The 12,892-nt window shown below is 42.4% G+C and overlaps 2 protein-coding genes across 8 annotated transcripts in view; both read right to left on the bottom strand.

Moving 5' to 3' along the window:
• Positions 1-503: 503 nt before the first annotated feature.
• On the bottom strand, positions 504-2,647 carry LOC310749724 (uncharacterized protein C15orf61 homolog). The gene is made up of 2 exons (XM_083587107.1): positions 1,845-2,647; positions 504-891 (listed from the first exon to the last, which is right to left on the bottom strand). Exons 1-2 carry the CDS (start codon positions 2,221-2,223, stop codon positions 764-766), a joined length of 507 nt encoding a protein of 168 aa, XP_083443233.1. The 5' UTR covers positions 2,224-2,647; the 3' UTR covers positions 504-763.
• Positions 2,648-4,822: 2,175 nt separating this feature from the next.
• IQCH (IQ motif containing H) overlaps positions 4,823-12,892 on the bottom strand; it is an 85,876-nt gene continuing 77,806 nt past the window's right edge. For 6 of the 7 annotated variants that reach the window (XM_083586333.1, XM_083586332.1, XM_083586331.1 and 3 more), the window contains 5 exons: positions 8,287-8,409; positions 7,699-7,760; positions 7,007-7,115; positions 5,596-5,699; positions 4,823-5,083 (listed from right to left, as the gene is read on the bottom strand). In XM_083586333.1, the coding sequence (XP_083442459.1) occupies position 5,083; positions 5,596-5,699; positions 7,007-7,115; positions 7,699-7,760; positions 8,287-8,409 (399 nt within the window). In that variant the 3' untranslated portion in view covers positions 4,823-5,082. Of the gene's footprint in view, positions 5,084-5,595; positions 5,700-7,006; positions 7,246-7,698; positions 7,761-8,286; positions 8,410-12,892 lie in introns of those variants that run through there. The other variant, XM_083586334.1, reaches the window with a different exon arrangement.

Below are 12,892 nucleotides of genomic sequence, written 5' to 3'. Positions count from 1 at the left end.
ATAAATTATTATTATTATATTATTATTATTTGGACCAGATTATGTCCAAACTGTCTGTATGTAGCTTCTATTCAGCACCACAGCCTACTTAAGTAATCCAGAATGGTATGCACAAAACTCTACTAAGTGAAAATGAAAAAAACATTTTTCTGGTTTTCTGGACTTTTACATAAACAACTTGTTTACCTATATGGGAATGAAACCCCCACCCTTTGCATATCAGTTTTATTTTTGTTTTAAAAATGAATGTTACTTCATGGGGGTAGCCAACATTGAGACCTCCAGATATTGCAGAACTACAACTCCTATCACCAGTGACCATTGGCCTTTCTGGCTGGGGCTGATGGGAAATATAGTCCAAAAGAATCCAGAGGCCCCATGCAGGCTATCCCTGAGGTAGTCACATTTGGATAGTGTTCTAAGTGTTGGGCAACAATATCTTGTATGATACTGCACCAAAAGATACATGATCAGTAAATAAGCAAAGACAATTCCCAACAATGTATATTTTCATTATTATATTTATTATTTGCAGACCAAAAGTTTTTGAAAACAAAAGTAGCTTCAAGTAATTTTCCATGGTTTTTAAAATCTATTCTGCACTTTGCCAGACTCAAAGAAAACTAAAATGGTACTGAAGGAAAAATAGGGACATTTTGAAACTTGAACATATTACACACAAATAGATTGCAAACAACAACCCCCCTCTGTCTGTCTTTTGCTGCAATATACCATGAAAGTGTCAGTCCTTGAAATGAGTAGTTTAGTACATGGCACCTTCATCTTCTTTATTGAGGAAGTAAATAGTGACTGGGCCACAATGCGTGTGAACAGTTTCTGTGACACTGACAAGGAACCAGGAGCCAATTCCATATAATAAAGTTGGGATACCTATGTATAAAAAGGGGGGAGAACAAATAAAAAAGTAAAACCTCATATAACATAGTACTGCAGGACTCTACCCCATCTTCACCAACAAGCTGCAAGAAGCAAACTGCAAGGCTGAATTAAGACATGATTTTGCCACCCTTTAAAGCCAGGCTGGTTCCTTGAAAACAAAACATAAAGCATGTTGAGGTAACCCATTATCTGCACTTAAAGATGTACCGATCACCTTCCTGGTGCCATTCTTTTATTTGGCAACCCCCTGCCTTTCACTGCACGTGCTTTTACAAGATACATGCAAAATCCTTAGTGAATATATTTTGTTCTGAAAGGTATTGGCTACATTCCTGAGGACCAGGAATAAGTAGTCCTGTTTTCTGCACATGTTCAATATGATCATATCCCAGTGCTCTCCACTGATGTGGCCAACACTGCTATGCATTTAGAGAAATTCTAGGATCACGGTAGGGAGCCTTAGGCCTGGGAGGGTCAAGTGATGCATCTCTATTTTGTTCTCTACCCTACTCTCAGGACTCTCTGCATCTCATGCCCTCTATCTACAGACCACACCCCTTTCTGACCCTGCTCCAAACCCTCTTTGAGCATCTCTAGCTGGAACATGTCCTTGAACTGTGACAATTACTCTTGCTTACTTGAATGGATAGAAAAGTGTGTGTACGCAGAAACCTGGATTTTGTATGGCTGGATTGTAGTGTACTGCACAAAGGTGAGAGTCACATCAGTTGCCCTATGCGCTTTTAATCCTGGCCCTGTCACTTTTGTCCCTGGCCCTGTGGGACTGAGTTCCATAGGTGCTGTGTAAAATACTTTTTTGTATGGTTTAAGTCATCTCCCTGTTACATCAGGTGTTAACTCTATTCAAGGTCTCATTGCATCTCAAGCCCTTGCTGTGTGCGCCACCTCTATACAGGCACAGCCCGTTCGAAGACGACACTCACCAAAGTTTATTAGTTTGAGAGCCGTGAAGAAGTAGTTCTGCATCGCCAGGTCCTGGTGGGGTGCTCGGGAACAGTGGTACTTGATGAAGGGGAAGCAGCCGGTCCGCAGGATGTGGTAGTTTGTCCCTTTCACCTCCCAGTTGAAGTTGGAGAGCCCAAACTGGTCATTGTGCACTGCGCTGTACTTGACGCAGTAGGAGGTCCAGTGGGGCAGCCCCCTCTGCAGCAGGTGCTGGCTCAACACTTCGGAGGCTTTGGGCTTAGCAGGGCCCCCCCTGCGCAAGAGGGCCAGCCGGAGGAACCCCTCATGCACCTGCTTCAGGAGGGCAAGGCTACTTGAGGAGGGCTGGAAGGCACCCCAGCCCACCTGCCTCCCCATGTCTTGCTCTCCGACCCCACAATATCCTGGGGGAGGGTGGATTTCTGTGTCTCCTATAAAATATGGTCTCCTCCAATGTTTTTTTTTGGGGGGGGGGGGAGACAGCCAATTTTTTTCCTTCAGACTCCCCACCTCAAATTACTTGCTGACACCTTTCCCAGGTAGCTTCAATTCTTGATATGCCCCTCCCTCCTCAATTGTTCACCCCCCCACGTTGCTGAGGGAGATTTTTCTTCAGGATCTGCTGCCCCTCCCCTAAAACAACTCCCCCCCCCTTTGCAGCCCCTCCCCCTCTCGTTAGTTGCCCCCGAGCAAGGGGGCGAGGTTCCTGCTTCACTTACTAACCTTCCCTAACCTGGAAAGACACGAAGCAACGCCACTCCTCCCCCCCTATCCCGGGAAACAACAGCGGCCCCTCTCCCCCCTTCCTGGGGCTCCCCTGCACGCTCTGCGCCTGCGCCGGTAGCTTCCCGTCAGCCGCTCTGCGCCTGCGCCAGAGCCGGCCTACTGAATTTGTCAGACTCCTCGCGCGCTCCTGACTGGGCGACGCGCGAGGCCGAGAAGCGGGCGCGCGCCCAGTTGTCTGCGAGGATCTTTTCTGCTGAGAGAGGCCGAGCTCGAGCGCCCCTCATGTCAAGATAACACTAATAACCAAAAACAACAACATGGTCCTCAGCTTAAAGCACCCTTTTCTAACACAACTAGTACATAAAAAGTGTTCTTTCCACCGGAGTGTTTGGAGTAGAAAGCTGCTGCAATTCGAACAAACAAACAAATGAACTCTGTGGTGATTTATCTGAGGGAAACTCGTGGCTCTGAACCATTAAGCATCGTCTGAGATGAGAGGAGAATAATTGCGCAGAAGAGCGAGCGAAGAAATGGGAGCAACCTCTCTTCCCCCTCCCGCCCCTACCCACCCCTCATCCTTCAAATTTGGATAATTATAAACAATATTTCAAACCCAGCAATCTTAGACCAGTGAGCTGTAGAGCAAGATTGTGCTAATTAATCAATTACTACGCAACCACGTACCCTGTTTATGTACTAGAATGCACTTACAAGCCACTAATTATTAATCATCGTCAGTAACACATTTTGACTCAACTTTACCTTTGGATAATTAATAGAGCAGGGAGAGCTTTAATATATTTCTTGATTAGCAGAAACAATGGGGGTGGGGGTTGTACGCAAGACAATAGAGACCTGGATACTGGTGCTAGGGGTTTTTGGGGGGCATGTGTATGTATGTCTCTAGAGTAGCCCTTTGGGTGCCATTGCATTTCATGGGCAGCCAGTATCTTGTATCCCCAGGACCTTGCCTGGAATGAAATTACAATGGAAGGGAAAAGAAGTGTGTGCTTGTGACACCAAGAACTTGGATGTACTAATAGTTTTGAAGCTACTGTTTTGGAGTACAGTGGTACCTTGGGTTAAGAACTTAATTCATTCTGGAGGTCCGTTCTTAACCTGAAACTGTTCTTAACCTGAGGTACCACTTTAGCTAATGGGGCCTCCTGCTGCCGCTGCACCGCCGGAGCACGATTTCTGTTCTCATCCTGAAGCAAAGTTCTTAACCCGAGGTACTATTTCTGGGTTAGCGGAGTCTGTAACCTGAAGCGTCTGTAACCTGAAGCGTCTGTAACCCAAGGTACTGTATAGCTGCACAATGGGACTTTGAAAAGTCACCTGTTTGGGTGGGGGTGATGCTCTTGTCTCTCAAGAGTCATTATCAAAAAAAGGTGACAGCAGGACCAGGCCAGGGGCTGCTGCAACTTAAAGAGACCACCTGCTCTTTCACCCTTCCCCTCCTGGCCCTGTTTCCCTACTAGCTGGTCCTTTTCAGCATTTTGTATCTTTTAAGAACTCATGCTCAAGTTTGCTTATTTCCACCTATGGCAAATTCACGGAGAAGAGGATCAGGTTATCAATGGATAAAGGACATGATGGTTTTATAGTACGTCCAGGATGCCTCTGGATGAGTGTTCCTGCATTCCTGAAGTTGGCCTGAGAATATTTTTGTAGCATTTGTTTATTTCAATATTTTAAATTGTAAACTAAAGTGGTATATAAATGCATAAATGCATCATCTGAAGGCTTCTCATTGAAGTATCTGTCGCCACTGTGAAAACAGAAGAGTGGACTACACGGGTCCCATTTGATGTGAGCCAACTGCAAGTAAGGTTCTTCTGATGCTCCCATTCAGTCTGTTTTTGCCTGTTGTGTTTAGATTGTAAGCCTCTGGGTATGGGACTGACCTATCTTTAATCCGTGTATGGCACTTAGTAAATTTTATATGTTTTATGAATGAAAGTGATACAAATAATATCACCAGGACTCAGCTCGAAAACCTTCCCCCAACCCCCAATGCCAGAGCTGAAACCCAGAAGGACTTGTGAAGTGGAATATGAGCACACTATACCTATATGGGATCTGGTAGAGGAGGAGTGCCCCATCTATGGACTTTGCTGCCGTACAAATGTACTCTAGTTATTCAGGAAAAGGAATGTCCAAGAAATCATGTATTAGGGGAAAGCTTTCATATGGAAAAAGCTTGGGAAATTTTAGGATCCCCCCCCCAAGAAAGCAAAAATGCCAAAAATATTTTCAAAAATAAATACACTTAATTTTATTGGAAGTATAAATCAATACTCCTCTCAGCCATATAGAGGTAATAGCATCTGATACAAAATTTTCAGTGAAAACAAATTCTGTGAGTCAGGAATCACTATTGACACTGGTCTATGTTCTGCTACACGTATTTTTCAACAATCCAAAACACAGTTGTAGTGTTTATTGCAGTGTGGGGTACTTTAGAACTGGAAACCAGGCGGATAATTTAAAGATGTTCAGTGAGCTTAACCTATAAGAAGAAATAAATTATAACTAAAAAACAATGTAAGGGTTAAAAAAATTTTTCCCTGCATTCAGTGCCATCCTACCCTAAAGATAAGCACAGGGAGAGACTTATTGTATGCTAACATTTTACTATTTGTTTCTAAAATACTTGAATTATAAGAGACTGTTTTGTTAAATTTGAGAGCAAATATAGTGTAGAATTAAACCAAATGTGTTCCCTTCCACAGGTTGTATTTAGGATGTCACCTGCCTCATGACATATTTCACAAAACATAATTTTAAAAAACAGACACAACCCAAATCTGAGAAATTAAGCTTTGACTGTTGTGGCCCAGGAGGAGGAGATAGGGTTGCCATGAGCCAGGCAACATGGTTGGGAGGTCAACAGACAGTCACACTCTGGCAGAGCTTGTGGGCATAAAGTGACCGAAAAGGGCTATTTGAAAATGAATAACTTATTTTCCCCAGAGACATGAGAATAAGAATGAAGAAAGATTACTTTTAATGTCTACTAACTATTTTGTGGATGCTTGTGCTTTCAAGTCCTCCTCTTCCTCTTCAAATTTTAACTTGTTTTGCTCTGTAACTCCCAGAATTTTTTCAATCTCTTGGACAGCTCTCTATAATAAAATCAAACACTTCAAGTGGTAGAACAGTTGTTTATGCTCCCTGCTCACCACTGCACCAGTAGTATCAAGAACTCACAGAAAGAGTCACTCTTCAGGACTGGGCCAACCAATTGGCAGATTTGGTAGGCTCCTTGGTCTGAGTAGTAACTAAAGTTAACACCGAGCTGAAGCAACAGGGTCAATCTCATTCAGGCTAAGGCTGAAGTAGTCAGGACTTGCAGGTAACTATTAGAGCTCAAATACAGTTGTTTCACCAGGAGTAATGTGGGAAACCTTTGGACCTCTCAATATTGTTGGACTCCCAACTCCCATTAGCCCCAGCTGGAATGGTCCAGAAATATCTGGAGGGCTCAAAGTTCCCCATCACAGGGCTATAGCACGAAATACTAGTAAGCCTCCTTGACTCCTTTGAAGTCCTGTGCGTTTTTTAAAAGCCCAACTAATCTACCTTCTGACACTGCTGTGGAGTTTCGACCTAGATCATTTTGTGGCATGTCTGTCAGGTTCTCCTGATAGTTGATAACATGGCCAGTATGAGGCCTGAGTAGGCCTTTAGCTTAAGGCTACCAATGAGCGCCCTTGGCGCTGACTTGGACCCCACCTCAATCAGCCCCTTCCTAACCACTGGTGTCCACCATCACTTGGTCCCCTGGCACATTGTACATGCCAATCACTCAATCCCTCCCACTAAATGAACTTATCTAGTAGCACTGCATTCTAGGAAATATAACATGGCAGCCACTCTGTTCTGATTGGAGCTAAGTAGCTAAATGGCTCCTATTCCAGAGACCTAGGAAAAGTAAGTGTCAGCCCTAGTGGTAGGTCCTGCTGGGATGCACTAAAACAGAAGTCCCTTCTTTGGCCTGGGCATCAGAAACTAATCAAGCTTACTTATTTGTCATTTATTAAAGTATGAGTTTTAATATATCTTGACGGTTTCATTTTGTAAATCAGTAAGAGTAGGCTTTAGGAAGGACTGCATAAATACTTTTCTGTGCCACCAATTAGGAACTCCAAGAAAGGATAAATTTAAGATGAAAACCTAATTGCTCTTGAAGAATCCTTTCAAGTATACCAGTGGCTCCCAGCTCAAGCAAGTCTATGTTACCACATCTAAAAAAATAAATTTAACTAGCAGATTGACTGGGAATCCTACAATATTGACCTGTACACAGTAAAACATGTACTGCTATGGAAAGAACCCAGGATGGTTTAACAGTTGTTTATAATACAGCATGAGGTGTTTTCTGTCCTCTAACAGAAATTTAACTGGGATCGTTAGTTAATTAACACCTCACCTTAAAATTGGTCTCGGCATGCATATTAGGTGCTGATAATTCTTGATAGATGATGAAGAGTTGCTGAGCAAAGGTCATGAGGACCCCCTGGAGATGTTCTCCAATTGTTCTGTTAATGATATCCAAACAAATGACTTTGCCAATGATTCCATTCGCAGGCTTAAGAACAATCGTCCTCTCATTTGGGCCTGTCAGCCCAAGGAATTTAATGAATATTTTCAATCTCGTAAGGTGGCAATCTTCAGGGAGATATGAAAGATGAGGCTCCATTTTAACTTGTCAGTAGAAAGGATTTGTGTAATAAATAATTTTTATTAATCAAGTAGCAGAGGAGAGCAAGAGGTTGAGTCATTCCAAGCCTTTTCACTTTGGACATCAACTATGTGGCTACATACCACCATTGGTATGAAAATATCACTGTATTACTAATATTAGAGCATGCTGCTGTAAACAAATATTCAGTGAGACTTGGGCAGAAGAGGACATGCTGCTTGTTTGTGCACATCCTCTATGTACATCTATGGAATTCCTTGCACCATTTGGGGGCCTTACCCAGGGCTAGGTACATCTGTGAATGAGTTACTTTCTCAGGAGCATCTATGGAAGACTAACCCTTAGCCCACAGAAGGGAGTAGAGGTGTTCAACTAAAGGATTTTCAAGATGCTTCCAGAAGTCACTCTTGAAAACTTACATAATTCCAAATTTGAGCCTTTTATGGTCTTCAAACAGAGTAAAAACGGTTCCTTCTTTTTGCTGTTGGAGTAGAGGGAAAGGTGTTAGCATTGCATAATGTAAACAACAACTCCTCTTAAAAAAGTAAGATGCTAAACTGTATTATGGTGTGAATAATCAGAATTAGAGGTGGTCACTTTAAAACCAGGCCTGAGAGCTTTTTGCTTCCCGGCTGACATGTAAAGTTGTCTGGAAACCATGCTAGCTGATCTATAAGCCCCACCCCCTTAAAACCAACATGAGTAGAATCTGACAACAGTTGCGACAAGTCAGCAAGACGTGTATCGATTCAGAAGCTTGAATTTGAAAACAGGTTTTCAGGTTTTGAGATTGGGTTAGTGATAGATGATAATCTGTGTTAGAATCTCAGAGTTCACAGAAAGATTCTCATGGATTATGGGGATATGTGAGAGAATCACAGAGGCCAAAAATTTGGAGATACTAACTTTTCTGTAGTCAGTCTAGAATGGATTTGTGTGCTGTTCCTCCTTCCAAGCTACTTTCCTACTTCTATTTCATTTAAATGCAAAGCACATGATCTTCCTACCTGGACATCATATCCAACCCCATGAGCCTTGCACATATGAAGGAAAACATTATAGTAGATGAGGGAAAAGTTGGCATGTCTGATCGAATTGCTCATGGCAACATAGCGGCTGACCATAGCAGGCTGACAAAAAAAGCAGAAGGCGAAAAAGTTGACTGTTACAAAGCACTAATACAGTCTTCCCAGATTTGATGCCTTCCAAATGTTTTGAACTGCATCTGCCATCAGTCCCAGCCACCATGAATGGCTATGCTGGCTGGGACTGATGCAAAGTGTGGCCCAAAACATCTGGAGGGCACCAGGTTGGGGAAGGCCAGACAAACATATTCTTGCTTCAATACAGAGCCCTTTTACAAACATTAAGCTAAATGTGGAGTTTATTATAAATCCTGCAAAAACAATTTACTTCCTAAAAGACACAAATTGTAATATTTGAGGCTAACTTTATAGACATGGGAGCAATGATAAACAATGTTTGGTAACACTATTATTATTATTATTATTATTATTATTATTATTATTATTATTATATTCTATGGACACAGCCCTCCCAAGGTGGCTCAGCAAAGATAACAAGTGAAAACTGAAAATGGTGGCGGCTAGGGCCTCTGTAGACAACAAGGTGGACATCAAGGGGTGGACCCCAAGCAGTGATTGCCTGTGGGCGTGGGCTGGGGGTGCAGCGCAGCTCTACAGTTACAATATCTGGTCCTCAGTGAGAAAAATGGAGGAATTAGGGTCCATTAAGCAGTTTTAAAACTGCAATAACTGAGTGTGTTTACACAGCTTAAAAGAGAAAGGAAAAGGAAAAGCATACAGCCATCAGAGTGGCATAGATAAATTTAAAAATGTGTTACAATAGTACAGTGGTACCTCGGTTTACGAACTTAATCAGTTCCGGAAATCCGTTCTTAAACCGAAACCGTTCTTAAACGGAGGCACGCTTTCCCTAATGAGGCTTCCCGCCGCCAGTGCCATTCCACCATTCGGATTCCGTTCTTAGACAGAGGTAAAGTTCACAAAACGGAATACTACTTCCGGTTTTGTGGAGTTCTTAAACCAAGGTACCACTGGTATCTGAAAACACCAAACCCACAAGATAAATATAATCAGCTGAATAGTCTTTACTTTATTGAAGCAAATTAATTATTCTGAGAAATGTCTATGCAGTCTGGAAATTCACGAGAGATCCAATCTGGGGTGCCAACTTGAATAAAATATGGGGGATAAGTTCCACCCTGCATAATCAATCACAAAATGTGGTGCACACACATCATTTGAATGGCAATGCCATCAACTTGGGGGGCAGGGGCGGGGAGGCTCCCTCAAATATTTCATTGGGTGGTAGCAAAGGGACTGCAAATTTTGAAAACTAAATTTATTTAAATTTCTAGAGGGGTCACCAGTAGATGTGCTGTATTATATGCCATGCTAGCTAGGGATGTTAGGAGTTGTAGTTCAAAACATGTGGAGGGCACTAGGCTGACAAAGGTTGCCATATTGGCTCTCATGCAATTATAACATAAGAACGTTCTCTGTGATTTTGCTTTTGACTTGCTGGGGCTTCTCCTGATGTAATGTTTGGCGTTTTTTAAAGTGATGCCCTTGGGTGAACGTGACACATTACAGAAATTGTTTTTCATTTAAGTTTTCTGGGATATACCTTAAAAGCATGATCTTAAGAGCTTAGGAACTCTTTAAATAGTTGTTTCCTTAACAGTGCGGCACTGGCTGGAACTGAAAGCAAAATGCTCAGATCGATATGGAATTTTTGCCCAAGATGTGTTTTCTCACCTTCTTTTATTTCTTAGCAAAGTGCTATTGATTGGGCAGTTTCAATAAAGAGGTAAATAATAACGTGCAAGCAAAACTGTGTTCCCTTTCTAGAAGAAGTGGTGGCAGAAGGACAAAGGTGTTTCGACCACTGCGTGTGATATTTGCCAAGTCATTTCAGAGCCAATTCACCAAAGTGTTTTAATTTCAGTGGGGTGCATGCAGTAATACACAAGAACAATGGAGGAAGCTTAGTAGAATTTGCATGCATCTTATTTCTTCTTAATGGGCTTCCTTGATGTTCTGCACAAACTTACTTGAGTTGCATTAGAATGTTCATGATCAAAACTAAAAGACATCAGACACCCGAGATGCTTTTTAGTCTAACCCTCAGACCTAAGGCATGAAAACTGTGGCGGTGGCAGGCCAGCCTCATCTCCTCTCCAATCTGCCGCTCTGGGAGCTATGATCTGTTGCATGCCATTGCTATTCCCAGTGGCACTCAGTTCCCCAGTTTTGCCCGCCATGGTTCCCAAAGCGACATTGCAGGCAGACTTGTGCTCACATGCACAATATTACAAGAATGCTGGCAGCCGCTGGGAGCAGCAGGGGCCACAATTTGGCTGGGGTCCTAGCCTGTAGCGCATTTAGCACAAGGGGTAACCCAGCCTTGGCTGAGAATACTTGGAGAACTAAGAGTATTCATTGTCCAATCAGGTACCCAACGCTCTCAGAAATTTCTTTTGGCAACAGAAGGCCACAAATAAAATAAATGAATGCTTGATAAAATAATCCAAGTAGCAGTTTAACAAGCGTAAACTTGAATGTGGCGGCAATAACACAGAACTATTGTTTAAGCGCAGGCATCAGTTTGATGAGGTGCTTATTTCAGCTACAAAGCAGGCAAACACATGCATAATGAACTGCCGGATGAATTATTAATGTCTTGCTTATTTAGCCTCATCTGTCTCGAAGATAATGTATCCTAAGTATAATGAGTGATTGGTTTTGTACATAATTACAGTAGCAGCAGTATCTAGGAAATTTGCTCTTGCAAAGGAGAATTCTAAAAATAAAAATCATCACTCGCACTCGGTCACCGCTCCATTTTATCAAAATCAAAGCGAGCAGCCTGGTGAATGTGTAATAAATTCGCGGGGACGGAAGCATTATTAACATCATAATTTCACATAAAGTGTTTTTACTTAATCATTCATTACAGATCATGCGCTGTAAAAAGATTTGTCTCCTGTTTATTTCTCTCGTTCTTTAAAAGATATCTCTGACACACTAGTCCTCTTTTTGTTGCTGCTGACTGCTAGGTAAGCAAGATTTGAAGGAATAAAAAAGGGGGGATTATAGGCTGGGAGTGACAAATTTACGTTAATCCTGACAGAATTTTAATTAAAAAGTTGCTACTTGATTACTTTTCATTTCTAAAACATGTACTACTGGGACTAATCATATGTAATTTACTCCTCTCCAACTCAAAGTAGTGGTGTGACAAGAACAATAGATCAGAAGCTCATTAACCTCTAAATTACAAAGCTCTGACACTTTTTGGATGACATAAAATCTCTATCTGTAGATGGATAAGAAGAGGTTTCTGGTCCATTCTGACCAAGCATAAAAATGGGAGGGTTCCACCCCTAAGGCAGGTTTTAAAAAGACAAATCTGAGTTAATTTTTCTGCAGATAGCAGGTTCCCACTTCTACTACTAGAGTTAAACACTGGTTCAAAAAATGCAAATATGTTTCCTTTGTGGCGAGAAGAAGATCAATGGCAGGAGTAGGTAAGAAGGTGGATTAAGAACACCTAGCTACTTTAAATGGCCTAAAGTCTCCAGGGTGATACGGAAGCAGGGGGCATGTCTTCTTCACCTTCTTCTTCGCTACAATATATCCATTTATTTCCAATTGTCAATGTCAAAAGGGACTAGAATCTATAAAATTCATAGAAAATCAACGTGCCAATTTGCTCAATTTCTCTAGGACTCCATGACACCTTCCCTGTCCTCCATAATCCCTCAAGCAAGGTGTCAAGACCCTAATCCTGTCAAATCACTCTGCCAAGCCTTTCCTCCGGGCAATGCCAGGTGGCAGACTTTACATACTTGGACTATTGTCTTCTCATCACCGGTACTCAGGAAGTGCTTATCTGCGCATATCTCCAGCTCTGCATATTCCCCCTCCCTCCTCTGTATGTTAATCCGGTGTAACCCAACCTCTCTTTAATGTATTCATGATGTAATCTGTGTAACCCAACCTCTCTTTAATGTATTCATGATGTAACTGGGATGTATTTTGCACTGTATTCTGGGACATGGAGGGAAGTTTCAAAAGTTCATGTCACCCCTTTCTCTCTGTTCAATCTCGCCTTGAACCTGTTGCGCAATAAACTTGGATCTTCTGCATCTTGCTCCTGTCTCCGGCTGAGCTCATTTTCCTCCGCAGGGACCCGCGGACTTAGTCCGACGAGCTGGGTGGCAGAGCAGCCTCGCACCCAGATTTTACCGTAACAAGGGCAAGGAGAATGACACCCCAGAATGCTGAAGGAACCTGTAGGTGTTATTCCAGAACCACTGTCTGCAATCTCTGAAAATTCTTCAAGAACAGGTGAGATGCCAGAAGGCTGGAGATGGGCAAATATTGTTCGTATCTTCCAAGAGGGAGGAAAGGCCCATCTGGGTAAATAGAGTTCTAGCAGCCTAACACAGATGCTGGAGGAAATCTCAAACAGATTACTAAGTAGTCATCCTGTGAGCATAGAAAACAATGCACTGATTACCAATGGCCAACATGGGTTTCTCAAGAATAAGTCATGCCAGACCAA

This window comes from Podarcis filfolensis (genome assembly GCF_964270895.1).
Source record: "Podarcis filfolensis genome assembly, chromosome: 14".
NCBI lineage: Eukaryota > Metazoa > Chordata > Lepidosauria > Squamata > Lacertidae > Podarcis > Podarcis filfolensis.
This window is presented reverse-complemented; position numbering and strand designations above follow the sequence as displayed.